The sequence below is a fragment of the Grus americana genome, chromosome 3 (assembly GCF_028858705.1).
Source record: "Grus americana isolate bGruAme1 chromosome 3, bGruAme1.mat, whole genome shotgun sequence".
Classification (NCBI taxonomy): domain Eukaryota; kingdom Metazoa; phylum Chordata; class Aves; order Gruiformes; family Gruidae; genus Grus; species Grus americana.
The window spans coordinates 48,609,208-48,626,196 of record NC_072854.1 but is presented as its reverse complement, the minus strand read 5'-3'; the positions used below and the strand labels follow the sequence as shown (position 1 = coordinate 48,626,196).

The 16,989-nt window shown below is 41.7% G+C and overlaps 1 protein-coding gene across 1 annotated transcript in view; it reads right to left on the bottom strand.

The window, feature by feature from the left end:
* Nucleotides 1–844: 844 nt before the first annotated feature.
* LIN28B (lin-28 homolog B) overlaps nucleotides 845–16,989 on the bottom strand; it is an 86,935-nt gene continuing 70,790 nt past the window's right edge. The window contains exon 4 of the mRNA XM_054821770.1: nucleotides 845–1,214. Coding sequence (XP_054677745.1) covers nucleotides 845–1,214 — 370 coding nt within the window. The remainder of the gene's footprint in view (nucleotides 1,215–16,989) is intronic.

Below are 16,989 nucleotides of genomic sequence, written 5' to 3'. Positions count from 1 at the left end.
GGTTAAACAGGATGGTATCCTGATACCACTCAAAAGGGTCTTGTTAGGTAACAACTTACACATTCTCCCCTACACAACAGTCATCTAAATTACAGTTACAACCGTATTAATTTAAGAAAACATTTTGAGAAACCAGCACAGAAACTACACATTCATTGTCTTGTTCTGGAGCTTTAAACCCCTCACCAACAAAGGATGGTGAATATGAGAGCGGTGTTGAGTCATAACACTGCCCTGCATGGGCACGGGGAGGGGTTTTGATACTTTGTGGAGATAAGAAAGAAAAGAACTCAAACTGATGGCATGGGGGATGTCTTAGTATCTTTAGTACCATATGGCAGCTTTAAATTATGAAAGTATCCTTTGGTTCACAAGAGAAGTAACAGTCTTGATCTCAGTTCTGTGTGTGGTTTTTCAGGTTTGGTTTGGTTTTGAATGACATTTCTTGGGTTTTCTTGATTGTTTTTTTTTTGAACATGTTTGGTAATAGGTTCTAGGAATGAGTTCAGGAACATTTGTGGATACTGTGCCTATTGCTTCACAGTAATGTCTTGTGGGAGCTGGAGAGTGGTCTGATGGAAAAAATATATATTTATAGATATGTACACATACACACACGCGCGTGCACACTCATACACACACATACAGAAGGTAAAACGTAATGCACCCTGCTCAAATGTATTTTGCTTGGAGTGATTTGTCTATCAAAGAAAAAAAAATTCACAGTTCCTTAACAGTAGTTAAAATTCCAGGTCAGCTACTGATAATGAAATTATTTCCCCTGTACTTGAATGAGGTAGACATCCCAAGAGGATAAAGAAAATGGAAAGTTATGACAAACACATTAAGTTTTTTTCCTTTTCTGAACAGAAGGCCCCTTTCTACTTGGTTCTTCGGGCGACGCAGACAACTTACTCGACGAAGCTTCCTGTGGTGACCTGCCCGAGCGCTCCGAGATCTCTGACCTGCCCTCCTGAGAGTACGATGGAGACGAGTAGCCGTGCGTTCCTCCCCCTTCTCTCGGGAAAGCAGAAGTGGAAGGCTGTGGTTCAGCTTCGTGTCTTCCCTGAGAACTAGTGGGCTGCTGTGAGACAGTTTTGTGGGGGCAGTTAGCCACCATGTGCATGATGCTCTGACAGTAATGGCACTTCTTTGGCTGTGGAGGTAGACTACATTCTTTAGCATGGTGGTCAAGGCCACCACAGTTGTAGCATCTAAAAAGCAAAGGGAGACAGCTAGTTATAAAATGCAGTGTCATTTTCTGCGTCAGGTAAGCTCAGCATGAGTGTGCACAAGGTCTGCTGGTGAAACTGGGGGCTTCTGCACTGATATCCGTATTGGGTTTGTGTGGCAAGGTTTTGGTAGCGGAGGGGTGGGCTACAGGGGTGGCTTCTGTGAGAAGGTGCTAGCAGCTTTCCCCAGATCCAATAGAGCCGATGCCAGCCGGCTCCAAGACGCTTCTCAAGGAGCTACCCCTGTTAGCCCCTCTGCCACCAAAACCTTGCCACGCAAACCCAATACAATATCCCACGGCCGCAGGCTGAGGTACATATGAGTTTTGCTTTTTAAGTCACTTGGAAGGTGCCCCTTTGTTGCACCGGTGCCAAAAAACACCTTCTGCCTGGGACAGGGCACCTTTCACCGGGAGTCCCGGCCTGCCGGCTCGGCTCTCCCCACAGGGCCGTCGCCGGGGCGCGGCCACCGCCTGCCGGGCAGGGCCCGGCCCCCGGCCCCACTAGAGGGCACCAGATATTCAAGCATCCCGCCGCGGCGAACATCTCCATTTACCCAGGTATTCATAGCATTAAAACGCCTGCAAGTACTAGTGTTTCAATGCCTGACAGGACCAACATCAAAAAGCAGGGCGAGGAGAGCAGAAGAGGCATCGCCAGCGCCGGCCTCCTCGCCCTGAGATGGCTTCACTCTGCGTGTGCCTATTGCCGGATCGGGCCATAAAGAAACGTGCAGAGAGGAGATACTCAGCTTCCGACATAACCCTGTCCTAATGGACATGCTGCTTTCAGCCAGGGAAACCCAAACTTACCCAACCGTGAGGAGGGGTGCCCCGTCACTAGCCAGGCTCTTGCCCAGGGCCCCGCACCTTGTCTCCTCCGGCTCAGCCAAAGCACGGCAAGCAGGGCTGGGGGCCAAACTTTTACAATGCTTATGTTGCAGAGGGTTCCTAACAGCATTTATGGTTTTGATTCAAAAGAAAATAAATAAAACCCTGGCAAGAGTCATAAAACAGGGCTTGTTTGTTTTCTCTTGAAATTCCCAAACCGCGTGCAAGTGGTGTCATCTTCAAAGGGACACGGCTGCCCAGGAGCCTTCTCCATGCCGCACAGGCAAGGCCTTCTTCCCAGTTCTCAAAAACAGCTAAAATCCACTAAATACTCTTACATTGACCTTGTTAGGCAGGGGAGTCCTGAAGAAATCTCCCGCAATTCCTTACTGAATCCTCTCCCTTTGTAACAGACGCCAGGAATGCCAGTCCTTGGATCGCACTATTCTAACACGTGATGCAAAGAAATAATTATATGCCTTCGGCATGGTGACCCTATGCCAGTCATGTTCACCACTGAGCCTTCCATTTTGGCTATTTTTTTGTGGTTTCTTTTTGTTTTATAAAACTTGCACTGAATTCATACACATTTAATTTATTATGATCTAACATACTACTGGAGAGAACTAAACCAAAAATTTTTTTTTTTCCCTTAGCCATTAACTAATTTCAAAAACAACTCCACAAATAGTTAGGCCTGGTGGAGTCAACTGAAGGATTAAAAAAGACTCTAAGTACAAAATAGTGTAACATGTTCTGGCTCGAGCCCACATGAAAATATTTTAAATTTTCAGATTCCTGGAAAGTAACAAGGCACTGTTTCAGCCAGTATTTAGTCTATATTTAGACTAGTATTTCAGACACTACTAGTCTACACAAAACCAGTAAGTTTAGCCCATGCAAAGCTGTATGTACAGTCTCACCTACAGAATTTACTTTACCTTCCAAAGAAATGCTATTGATAAAACCAGCATATTTTTAAAAAGATTGCAAAATGGCTGTTAATATTTGCAAATCCACTCCAAGAAACAATCCCTCAGTACCTCCCTCTTCCTATCTCTTCTTCACTATTAGCAGGATACTAACCATATCTTTATTTTAACAGATAAACGTAAAAACAGCGTAAGCTGCCCATGGTGTGTTGTCATGTCCTACAAGACTGACCTATAATTTACAGAAGTTAAATGATGAACAGAACTTCATTATCCTTTCACAAAACATTGTAATTAAATTGTCCTATCTCCCCTAAAAATTAATAAGAAATAAGAAACAAGAAACTAAACCCATTATACTGAACTCTGAGCTTTTATGACAACTGCAATTTTAGGTGAACTGGTTCCATTTTTATGTCACCACTGCACTGAAGTTTTATGCAATTTTTCAGTAGAATTTGAAGACTACACTTACACTATTCTGTCTGCATATATTACAGAAAAACCCATGAAGAGATGCAGAATATAAAGCTTCCCTTGAATCAAGAAGAAAATAACATGTACAAGCCCCACTGTCATTTAGCATTGATTTCCCTAGCAAGGACATACTAAATATATTGTAAAATACAAACATCCTGATGTAAGACCAAAACATCAAGCTTTTTTCCCCTATAATTTTTTTAAAAAAAGTTTTGAGTTATTAAACAATATCCGTCTGACTACTTTTTCCCAAATCATTGCAGGTATTTTCAAATTAAAAACCCCCACTTAATAGTAGCATTCAGCTATGTTTCCCCGACAAGCTTTCTAAACACCTTCTGGATAAAATAATAAGGAAGTAATACTTGCAGTTAGAAAAACAAAAGAACAGCAACAACAAAAACCCTTAAGTGTTTTACTCTCTCCCCCTCCAATAAATACATTTAACAATTCATAAATGTGGTATTTGTTATAGTTTAGGTTGTATTAAAGAATGATGTTTATTTTTATCTTCTTCATCGGTTTCTAGCAGTGCACTTGCTCCTGGGCTAAGTATAGTATAATGCAGAGTAACATGGGAGTGTGTTGACATTCTGGAAATCGTGCATTTTATCTTAATTCAGAATACAGAATTTTATAGCTGTGAAAGTATTTGCGCTTGCTTCCTTCCCTTAATATCACATATATTTAAAGTGGTTTAAAAAAGAAAAACGTTTGAAAATAGATTTAAAGGCCTCAGTAGCAGGGTAGGCGGTAGCCATGGACAAATCAATTTAATCAGTCACTATGGTATGCACTGTGTTATCCAATTCAGTGAACCATTTCACCCCACCAATTGACCAAGAACCTGCTGTCAGGGCCCCTGCTTCCACTCACGAGGCCTCCGTCACCTTTTGCATATATATTTATCAATACATCCTACTTGCAAAATATTGTAATACCTGCATTTATTCAAATCGCTGCTAAAATGTCACCATAAAAGAAAACTATCAAAAGCATTTGTGATTAAACTATGATTTGGCCTTTCAGGAATGTTTTTTGTTACCAACCAACTCAAGCATCTGGCTAAAGTGTCGCATTAGAATATATATGTGCCAGCCAGGGTGTGCCTGGACTTAAACAGGAGGGTGGTATTTATTCAGTTCTTTTAACTATTTATTCATTCCTTGTCAATCACTCTTACCAGGAGAACAGATCACACCCCGCTCTGAAATGCCTTCCCTCTCAAGGGATTTACACCAAAATGGAAATGGTCAGCCACCTCAGAGCTCACAAATGATACCACATGGCATCATCCATGCGCATTAAGGTATGGTATTAACCCTTTTGTCCAAAACGCTTCAACTCTTTGCTCCTCTCTGCTGTATATACTCATGTTACAACATAATGAAACCTGATAGTGTGTGATATGTGCAAGCTTACACATTCACATCTTTATATACATAAATATATAGAACAATATACATGCTGGCTCCTGCTAAGAAAATTAGCAAATTCTCATTTAAGTATATTCTCAGAAACTCTAGCTTAGTACAACCACATCAAGCATTTCTTCACTTCAGAAGCACCATGGAAATAATGTAGCTTAGCTTAAAACACAACCTAAAAGTTTATATGTAAATTACATCATGAGATGAATTAACCACAAAAAGCCCTTAAAAGTGCAATTACAGTAGAAGTAATCCTTACAAAAAAGCAACAGCAAGAAGGATTTGTTAAAAGAGGACTGTCTTTCTCACAGTATGCTCCCATGATTTACTAGGTAGCTTCAGGCTCAAAAAATAATGCAACAGAGTAAATAAAGAGATGGCAATTACCCTAACGGGGAATCCTTTCTTCACTATGGCACTGACAGGAAGGTGAATCAGGGTGAGTTTTTGATATAAAGAAGATGAACATTTTAATAAAGAAACACCTTGAAGAACTTGTCTAGCATTGTATTTCAATATTCTCAAGAAAACAGTAACATTAATACCTACTAAGAAAGAAGAGAGCACATAGCATGGTTAAAAACACTTCTAAATTCTCCGTCACTACGGATTTGTGATTGCACAGAACTATACATATTAAAGGAAACATGAACAAGCAAAAGGCATACAGATTCCAACATAAACTATGTTGTATTAATTGCAATAAGCTGATGACTGAAATTCATTAGAAGTACTCAATTTCACAACCAAATGCAAAATAAAATACTCTTTAGTCTTCAGCTTTTTTCCTTGTCCCAGCAGCAGTCCTGCTTAGGAAGCACACCCTAGCCCTATCCCTTTTAAAATGACAATACCCCTGCCTCCCCACAAGAACAGCTCAGCAGAGCTGAGAAGTAAGGAGGGTAAGCACAACTGCTTGCTTCTTCATGCTGCTTTATAATATGATTTAGATTATAATCCAATATATATGACAAGTAGAGAATCATTTGTATGGCTCCACTCTATTATCTGTTGAGAGAAAAAGCTTTAAAATTACCCTGATGACTGACTTTTTCTTGGGGGAGGGGGGTTAACATCTAACAGGGATAGCAAAGGGAAGAAAGGGGGTATAGTCAGAGGAAGACTAAAATAATTCACCAGGATATTCCCTACATCAACTCCTCTTTTGTTTTTCCTTTCTGAATGCTATCAGACAATAAAAAACTGCATCTTGGCTAACAATGCTCCACGTAGCAATGTAAATGCTTTGAAAAATAGCATGGTACTCTAACAGCATGTGCAAGTGACATGTTTTTACAATACGCTGAATGTCAACTAAGTAGTTAAAGCATAATGGAAATGTTTAAAATTGTACTTAAATGTGCTGTCTTTTTTAGTAATTACTTTTACAACATATCTAAAGAAAGGCCAGTTCTTGCAGACAGAACATGCAGCGTATCACTTCAACTACCCTATTCTGCTGTAAAGGGAGGTTAAACTATCCATGATCTAACAGAAATGTGGATCTTAGGCAAAACTAAGGTGTTTTACTCTTCTAGGGCTTCAGTGACTTCTCTTGAATATCAGGCCCTGGGGCAGTGCAAGGGGACACTTCTGGCTGGGGTATGTGAACACTTAGAAGAGCTCAGGGAGGCCTGTGCTTGCTCAGGCATCACCTGGGGCAAGTCAGAAACACCTCCAACACCTCCGCAGTTCTGAGAGAGGCTTCTGGACTATCAAGAATCCACTAATTTCAAATTGTCTTTGAGATAAATGCAAGTACATTTTAATGCATTACTTAAATATTCCAGTAACCAAATCCTGGATATCAAATCTGTCACAGCAGCACTCCAAAGACTGACAGGCTCACAGGTTGACTGCTGCTAAACAGGCACCTCTCATATGTTACTGTATTATAAAAGGATTAATCACTTTTACTTAGTACAGGTGTAACATGAAAACCCTTCTTGCTGAGAAGCCTACACATAAAAGTGAAAAAATGGTTTGAGTATTTTTTGAAACAGAGCATTAAAACAGACAGCACACACAGACCTCGTCCTTTCAGAGCAAGAAACGCTGAAACTAAACATGAGGCTGCAGTCACTGCAACTTAAAAATAGGCAGCGACTGTCCCTGGAAAATTTAAAAAAGTTTGGTCGGCTGCCAGGGCAACAAGCTGCAGGAGCAGCAGGAAGAGCAAGAGACCAGGAGGATGAGGAGGAGCAGGAGTGCGTGGCAGGGGCGGAGTGGGAGGTGGTGGGGACCCCTGCGCACCCCAAGCAGCAGCCAGCGCCTGCCGGCAGCCCCGCGCTGGGTACCAGCTCCTCTGGCATTTCGTTCCTTCCTCTGCTGCTCTTACTGGGGGATTCCCTTGCTGGCACTGTTTTGGGAATTTTCTCCCCCCCTCCCAACCCCCCCCAAAACCTTTTAAGCAGTGTTAAATCCCAGAAGAAATAAAGCCAGACTGTGTTTTTTAAAAAATCACGGGGTGCAGGAGGGAGCCTTGCCGCGGTGCATGGCTGCGCTCCCTCACTGCCGAGCTGTGCCCCGCAGCTGCCCCACTCCCCACACCCAGTGGGGAATTAACCTGCAGAAATGTGGCCCGGCGTTTTGTTTTTAAAGGATGAAAACCCACCAGTGAGTCAGCAAGACATACACAAGATGCACTGAACCTACATGCTCTGCTTGCATCCTCCAAAGAGGGAAATTGCTGGAATATTTCTTCTCACATGCACATTGCTGGGTTTTATGCCGTTTTGTTTATTAACCTTTAATTCTTAAGCAGTAGTTGAATGCAGGAGAGAATACAGGTAACTTTGAAAATGGTCTAATAAAGTGTTAGTATTCAAAATACTGAATACTGGAATAATACTGAAATAAATAATTTAAGGTCAACTGAAATGATCTTGTTAAATAAACTAGAGAATGGAGCATTTAGCATCTCCATCAGAGTATTTATGGTGTGTCCAGCAAGCAGGGTCACACTAAGACAGAAAACTTCACTAGCACCCTCATTTATCAATCCATGACAAAAACCACATTAGTTTAATTTTAAAACTGTAATTATTTTTAGTGAAGTATCTTGGGAAATGGTGTATTATCCATTCAGAATACAGCACATTGGGGCCACATTTAGATTTGTGCTGATCCTGTGAGTATTTGCTACCCCGAACCCCTTGTTCACACAAAACACTGTGCAGAGGCGACATGCTGGGGAAGTTAATTGCAGGCTGTTGTTCTTCAGTAAAATTCAGTTTGAAAATTTCCTGTGCTTTACTAGCTTTTTGAGATTAACAGAACTATCATCTTATTAAAAAAAAAAGACAACCTTCTAAAGAAATGAAGATTAAATTAAAAAAAATGCTCATCTATCTATTTCTCCTCCAAATCCTACAACACACGATAACATATCAGAGATTGAAGACATTCAATTTCACGAGAAAAACAAGGTCCCTCCATTTTTTTAAGCCTGCCTTTTTTCATCTTACAGATAGCCCCAGCAGGATGACACAAACCCACTGTCTGCAAGGCTTCCAATAACACAGGGTCGAATATTGATGATGTTTACTCTTGTTACAAATAAATAAATAAAAATCCTCCCTTGTAAACTCATCAGATTGACTAGTTTTCTGTGGTTAGTTCTAAATCAATCTATTTTCCCCAGTGTATCGCAGAAGTAATATCAATAGGTTACGGTCTTTTGTTGCTTGGGTTTCCCCTCCCCCTCACCCCCCAACAAAGAAGCTGACAAACAACGTGGGGCGTTCGCCTGATAAATTGGGCCTGCCGGGATACTATTTAGCTTAAGTTCGTGAGGAAATGAATTTTTTTAAAATCTGCTAACACAATTTTACTGGAAGGATTTTTTTTCTTTTCTTTTCTTTCCTTTTTTTTTTTTTTGGGAGAACCAAGAACAACAATGAAACACAAAGGTGGTTTCAAATGCACAAAACACAGTCTTTTTCTCCACAAAAATGGAAAGGACTATATAGACAGCAGCTCTTAAAAATAACCTCAACAATGTTGTTTCCATTCTTTCTTCCTTCCCATGAAACCTTATCTCTGCTATCCACTCAGCCCTCTTTACAGGCATGGAGGAAAATTATTTTTCACATAATCAGATAAAAATCCTTATGAAATGCATCCTCGCAGAGGAATGCTTTGGATGTACTTTCATTTGTTACAACAAAAGGGTTTTCTTTATATTGAGAGTTAAGAACTCCTGAAATAACAATTTACAAAGTGGGGTCTTTTTTCTAAATAACATGAAAGATGTTTTTGCTCCAATAGTATCAATATAGCGTGGAAAGAATGTGTATATTTTAATGGCTTTAACCCATCCAGATAAAGCAGATACAAGATCAGTGACGGTTTAAGTAAGTTATGTTTTAAACAGTCGTATATCACGCATTTCAAACATGAAATGTTATACTGTGATTTCAAATAAGTCTACTACTACTGTTAATCTTTTTGCATTATGAAACCACTCACACAAATATTCTCAACCACAAATTTCCTTTGTAAGCCTTACTTTCTGTGGGAGATGATAATAAAAAAGGGATTTTAAATTAAAACAGTTCTGTATGCAGTACTTTTAAAAACAGTATTTTCCGTAGTTCATGTTGGTGGAAAGGCTGCCACAGGTTTGCTCTGGCTATCACTGCAGTGCGTACCCACATTTGCAGCCGAAGTTAGCTGGGGTGCAGCACTGGGCAGGCGTGGGGGTGGCCACAAGTAAGTAGACATTGGTGGGCTGAGTTTGAAACCATTCCCTAGTGCCCCTGTTTACAGCAGCGCAGTTCAGTAACACCAGTCATCTTCACAGAGCTGACCTGAGCCTCCTGGCCATGTGGATAAGGATGCACGCTGCATAAAACCAGCTCAACTCTTTCCGGGTCAGTGAGGTGCTGTTCATGAGCTAAGAGGCGTGCCTGACCTTATCTGCCTCTCAGCAGAGCTGGTTCCAGGGTTTCTACATCCACTGATCAGCTAATCCACAGACGAGATAAAAAGGTAGCAGGTAATTGGGAATTAGTTGTTAAAAACTGCCATTTCCATTTTGTTCCTTATTTTATCGCCAATGTTAGCAGCAAATACAAGTAACACAAACTCCTCACAACAGCAGGAAACAGCAAATGGCATCCTGGCAGTAGGTTGGAGCACTGAAGCAAGTAGTGGTAGAGGAAGAGGAGGAGGAGGAAAGTTGCTCTGGAAGTTCATAACCTATTCTTCTTCCCCAAATACCAGTTTAGAGTCATATGACTTTAGGTATCCCTTATAAATCGGTATCATGCACAAAGTTTCAGAAATATCTGGTGGCAGGAGTAGGCACTGACTTAAGATCCCAGCCTTGCAATGGATTCTCCTATTACATTCATTGACTTAGACGACTTGCATGAATATAGGCTTCACAAGTGTTAGGGATTGCAGGATTTCACCAGCAACTCACATCTTCATTTCATTCTTCAGGGGAAAAAAAGGACAGTTACTGTCTGACACACTCGCTATGAGGAAGCCATGCCAGCTATCCCTATAGGGGTTCCTTCCAGAGCTCATAGAATTGAGTCGTGTCACACAAAATACACGCAGGGCTTCCTTTCCCAACTGTGTAACAAAAGGACATCAAACAAGGTGGTTGGTTTTCCTTGAAATAGCACCTATAAGTTCACACGTTCAAAACCTGAAAGAACAATTAAGCCATTCAGATGCTCTATAGCCAAATTTTACTGATAAGGGAAATCTGTATCACTGTGACGCACTGACTGAGAAAGCAAGCAGTCAGTTCCTAATTCGCTTTTCCAAATTTGCATCTTAAGATGTCCAAAATGGACTAACTCCATATATTGACATTATTACTAAATGGTTATGTTCAGCATTTTCTATAACACATTTTTAAGAGGCTTTCAACATCTTAAAGAAAACAATGAATTTTGAAACTTTTCACATCAAAATGCAGATGCAACAGTAAAGCATGAAAAGAGGATTTCAGCTGCAACAGGATTAAGCCTCATATGTTAAAGCTTTTAATTCCCACCTAAGGCAGGTATTTCTGTTGTCCCACACTGCCTGATCCCTGAGAATTAAAAGTGAAATAATGCCATTTTCTACTATTCTGCCCTATCTCACCACCAGATTTATCTTTGCTGTTAATTCTCTCTATAATTGTCTACATAAAAATAAAAACCTCATTTGTGCACATAAAAACATTGTTAATTCAAAATTTGGTGTTTCCTTTTTCTTAGTTTGACCTCAGGATGACAAATCTCATGCACAGGTTTGAGTTTAATACTTCTTTCTCTGAATTCTGTTAATTCCATGTACAGTTAAAAATAATGAAACATAACCGAAAGCATTTCACTATATGTAGTAAACTAGATCACTTTATCCCTCTTGGTTGTGATTACATAGACTAAGTGGTATCACTCCAGTAAAATGATTAACAATGAGGTTAATAAAACTTTTTTAAAAGATTGCATATTCCCAGAAACAGAGCAATTTAATAATCTTAATCCTGCACTTCAGTCACATGGGCGTAAATCCAGAGCAATTTTGACGACTTCACTGAGTTTATTATTCTACATTAACTTTAACAGTGTAACTGAGAAAAGAACTTCCTTTCCTGTCTATGAATACTGAAAAGTCACACTGCAGTAGCCAAGGCTGGTTGCAGAGGTCAGGCTGATACAAGCTGCGAGGCAATGCAGCAACGCAGGCTGAAGCCCCTCGGTTCCACCTGTAAATCTGTGTTTGCTGGTTGATGTAACACTTGTAAGCATAATGCAGCATAAATCACAAAGTTGAAAAAAGAAAACCAAAGAATTATGGCCATGGTAGAGGAGTGAGGTGTTTGAGTCTTCTGCCCATTTATGCTCGGCCTTTCAGGTTAAGAAAGAAAGAATGAATGATTTCAAAAGTAAGGATGTTTATAGATAGCCAAGAATCAATTTTCCTAGCATGACTGATGAACTCTGCATCAGGAGATTTAGATAAAATAGGAACCTTAGACTTAAATAAAATGTTTGAAAGCAAAGAACAATTCAGATAAGGGCACTCCGGTAGCAATGAATGCAAGGGGATAGCAGATTACAAGTCGGACACTGGGTGCACCGGCCAAAGAAAAGCGCAACGGATATGCTCACCGAGCAGAGCACAAACAGCTATCTTAGTTTTGATCAGAAATTCATACCCAAGCCACAACTTCAATTGTGGAAGCCCTGAATTTACAATTTTGGAAGCAGTCATAAACCAGAAGAGTGATTAATGCCAGCATTTGTGTACATGCCTTAACAATTCATCTATACTCTAAACCAAACCACCTTCCAGTTATCCAGTAGCATTCACTGTGCAAGGCAGGAAAACTGTATGTTCAGATGGCAAGCGCACGGAGGCAGAAAGGGCAACACATTTTTAATGCTGGCCCTGAAGTTGCTAGTGATGAATCAGACCTCTGGTTGGGGTGGAAGAAGGCATGTCTGTCTCTGCAGTCACTTATGCAAACAAAGTGTGCACAGGCCAGCAAGGTACTGAATTTCTGCAGGGGGAACGGTTACAAGTTCTTCCATTTTGGAGTGCAAATCCCAACTTCTGACAAAATGAAGGATTACTCAGTTAGGCTGGTAGCCTGCATGCTCTCCTCTGATCCTAGGCTCTGAGGGCAGGTTAGAAGACATGGAAAGGTGACCCAGACATACTTCTGTCGCTAGGAATAGAATATATATGTCAAATCCATAGCAATCCATAGGATTTCATTAGCCCTGACTGAAACCCAGTTTCTTCCTGTTTTAGTGGTTATTAGCTGTACCACTATGAGGTTATGGAGACAACTCTCGCTATTTATTGAGCAGCTAATCATTCCAGTGATAGATCTTCCACAGGAAAAATTGAGAGTATTCTTCTCCTACTAGACTTTCAAATACCACAGCTGAACCAGCTGGGGCAGTGAATTTGAACTCACAGCTAGACAGAGAACTAGATCTACTTTTTTTCTTCCCCATTGCATATAAATGCCCATTGCATATAAATGCCCATTGCTTGGTAGAGGGAGCAGGGAGTTTGCTGGCTGGCAGGCAGAGCGAGGGAGCCCCAGCTGCTCAGCAGCAGGCTCGAGCAGGGTTCCTACCCCCCAAGTCAGCATCCTCCATTTGTGTGAATGCTTCCTCCTCACAGCTACTCTTGAGGGGTGGCATACGGGTGCCACAACCCTTGATCTGTGCAATAACAAACTGTTTTGGGTGTTAGGGTTAGGTATCCATATTACTGCACCGCTGTAAAAACTACACCACCACAGGAGCTGCCGTATGCTTTGTAGCTGAACTGCTCACCCTGTACTGCCCAGAGCCTCCATCGCTGCCTGATCTCTTCAGGCACAGTCTCCCCCCAACACCTCGTGGTGCTGCTTCCATCACTGGGTGTAATCCTCCTGGAAACAGTCAGTGATCCCTGTTCCCCAGAGAGTGAAGATGAGAAACCCCCGTCTCTTACCTACAAATCTACTAATCCTTCTTCCAAAGGCTGAACAACGACCATCTGGAGATCACAGCAACCTCCTGACTGAGGGAAGACTTGCATCCAAACATGTCTTTCACACTGAGTGAGGCATGCGGTGAACTTTCACAGACCTTTTGTGTAGGTTAAAGTGTGCTCACTGGTTCGGGCCATACAGGCTAAGGGGAAGGCTCAGGATCCAACTTGATAATTTTGTGGGGCTCAACTGTAAGCTGGAGCACTGAGTCACTGGCTGTCCAGTAGAAACCTCAACTGATACAAGACACAGACAGCAAGTAAATTTGGGTTTTGAGGCTCCTGGCAGCACCCGAACATTAAATCTAGGAACCCAACGCCCTCTGTGTGGTTGAAAATAGTAATACCAGAACAGTTGTAGCCATAGAAGACAAGGGACCAGACCTTTAAAAGCCTGACACTTCCCACACTATTCCTGGATACTTCCAGGAACAAGTCAATTGTTTATTAAACCAGCCTCACTCTTGAAAACCTGGAAGGCCAGAAAGCCTTGCTTCTTCCTAAGCCAAGGTCCCTTTGTCCCTTCTCTTTACAAACCTTCTAATTCTAAGTATCCAAAATACATGGAAATACCCAATTCCAAAGAACCACAGAGTGGAGGGACACTGTGTTCCCCACCCAGGACTCTGGAGCTCAAGCACAGCCCACAATCTTCCCTCATGAAAAGTCTCATCCGTTCTCCATCACAGGCAGCCTGTGTGACCCTGTCGTGTATAATCAAACATTTGTAGGTATTTAAATGCCTATGTCCCACTGGCTTCAGAAGCAAGCAAGATCCTCATAGCTTTGAGGATCTAAGTCTGTGCTCCTCGGGATTTTATCTGGTAAAGCAAGAAAAAAAAAGTAATGGTACAACAGAGTACAACCATACGGTGACCAGGCCACAAATTATTGGCATTCACTGAACTAGAGCAGGAATCAAGAACACCCTGGACAATGCATAAAATACCTGATTTGGAAATTGTTGTCTTTATTATGGCTATTTCACTACTGTCCAACTATTGGGATGAAAAGTCATAGACAAGTTGTGAAAAGTCATTTCACTTATGTCTACAACCCAAACATTACATGGAAAATGAGGGCTATCAAGAGCTTAATTGGACTTCGCACAAATGCAGAAAAAAACCCTCCACACGTCTTTTTCATTCCCTGTTGGCAGAAAGCACAAAAATGAGAATCAGATGCAGAAAACACATGCTTTCTACAGTGCAAAAGCCTGAACCAGAATGTATTCAAACTACTGTGCTTAGCTTTCATCCCAGTTTTCCACAAAGCTTTGCACAGCAAGTGCCACCGCTGCTTGCTGCCTTGGCAGCATCGGCGACAGCTCCTGGGGTGCCCTTCTGTTTTCATGCTCCGTACTGTGAAACAAGCCAGCAACAGTATGCTGTGCCAGGCAGAATGCAGGGAACTGCCAGGGATCCTGCTCAAGTGCTGCAACCCATCCAGAACCCTAAGCGGTGACCAGGACTCCAGCTCAACTACTTTGCATTTCATTCATAGCTTTTCTTCAGTCATGTAAAAATAAATGGAAAATCATCACCCAGTAAATAGCCCCCTTTTCATCAACACTACTTCCAAAGACATATAATCTGCTTTCAAAAACTCCTGAGGAGGATCTCTGCAGTAACTAAAACTGCCAGCCAATTCTCAACAGGAAAAGTTTTCAGTTAATTCATCTACTTTTTTCAGATTGTAGCATTTGTTTAGCTTGGTTCACACCTCCGGTTTCGAGGCAAAATCATAAACCATTGCATTGGCACAACTGTGGGTGTGATAAACACTGGCAGGAGGTGGGAGGGAGTAGATTAAGCAGCAAGATTCCCATCGTCCTCAAATGCTCTTGCCAGAGGAACTGCAATGTGGAACCACACCCTGTGTCTGGGATTTACCCCTGGTCATAGCACACGCATGGCCTCCACACAAATCTATACTGGATTTCTACCTGGGTTCATTAATATGTCAATCATAATATTTCATTTATCTAATCTGCACCAGTAGGAGTGTGTCTGTGAAAGACGGATGAAAGAATCACGCATTGGAAGTCCAGGCACAAGATGTAGATGTTGAACTTAGTTTGGTAAACAGGGTGGCTATGGCCGAATTCCCTTTCAGTTAGAGACAATGAGCTGGAAAAGAACTTAATCGACAAAAAAGTAGCCGAGTTGGCTGCAACGTAAGCTTGGAGTTAAATACAGGCTAAATACAGCACACAGATGCATTATTTTCCCTCCTCTAAATAAATACAGTTTTACACCATTCTTTTACATATTTCCCATAAAATCAACCATCCCTATTTCAGGTTAACTAGTCTTTTTTTTGTGAACTCCCCCTCTACGCATGCATAGCATAGCTGGGACATTTCCCACCTTATGCTCATGCAAGTGCTACTTGCAGCTGGACAATTTCCCTTCTACCCCCTTTACAGGTTTTGCCTTGCTGCATTATTGTTTCACCATTTCCCTTCCACTGCAATATGTGGTGTGGAAACATTGCACCCATCAAGACTCAGCAAGAGTAGCTCTCTGATTATTTTTTTTCTGAGACTATTGTCAAGATAGGGCTTGAGTCAAAAGCTGCTGCTCACAGACAGAGAGCAGTCTGGTAGTTAAAAAGGGAGAAGAGAAGGGAATGTCAATGGTTTGTGACCAATTAGTCATGAGGTGACTTCTCAGCTCCATTTACTTTGCCTGTAGTTACCTCAAATGCAACGCACAGAAAGCCTTTGAGAAGAGCTTGGCAACTCTGACATGCCTGTCAAATGGCACCTTACAACAATCATGGCTATGAAAACAGGACTGCTGTGTACAGTCAGAAACTGATGTGTAATGTTTAAGGACATTCCTGTCTTGGTAAGAGAAACAAAAGGGCAGCACAGAGGGGCTGTGAGGGTGGGTCAGAGAGTTGGGTAACAGAAGATGGAGAGGGATAAACAAGCACAGGGCCATCCACACCAACCCCTCTATTAATGGCATATGGCTGAGGCGGACACCCTTCATCATCAGTGATACTGGCTCACCTGCTCGCAAAGCCTGAAAGGCACCAAGCAACTGCAGGGCTGTTCAACCTGGCGAGGCTGAAGCCAACCTTTTGGCAGCATGCTCGAGAGGAAGAGTGCCCTGTCACAGCAGTACCGCACAGCTCACCAAGGAGAGACCTGGCATGGCAAGATGCTTGCTCAGGGCCTTCCTACACAAGACTACTGACATCACTAGGATACCTGTTAGTCAACAATGTCTGCTGGTTTTATGGCATGCATTTGTAACTGTTTAACCTCAGGAGGAGTATGAAGTTGTGCTCTGTTACTGAACTCATGATTCGGGGTCAGAGGCAGATGAGATGGCTAAGTTTCTTGTGTTTGTTGTTCAGTGCAACACTCACCCTGCCCTGTGGATTGCCTTGAGCACCTGTGCAGCAACAATAGAGGTATTCTCTCTCTGGAAATTACCTTAGATCTTTACCACAGAGTTAACTGCTCAAATGCTTGTTTTACAGATCATAGAACAGCTTCACAATTGAATTATCAACTTTGATATTCATTCAATAACAACTGAATTTTTGTTCAAGAATGGGACATTCTGTAGGA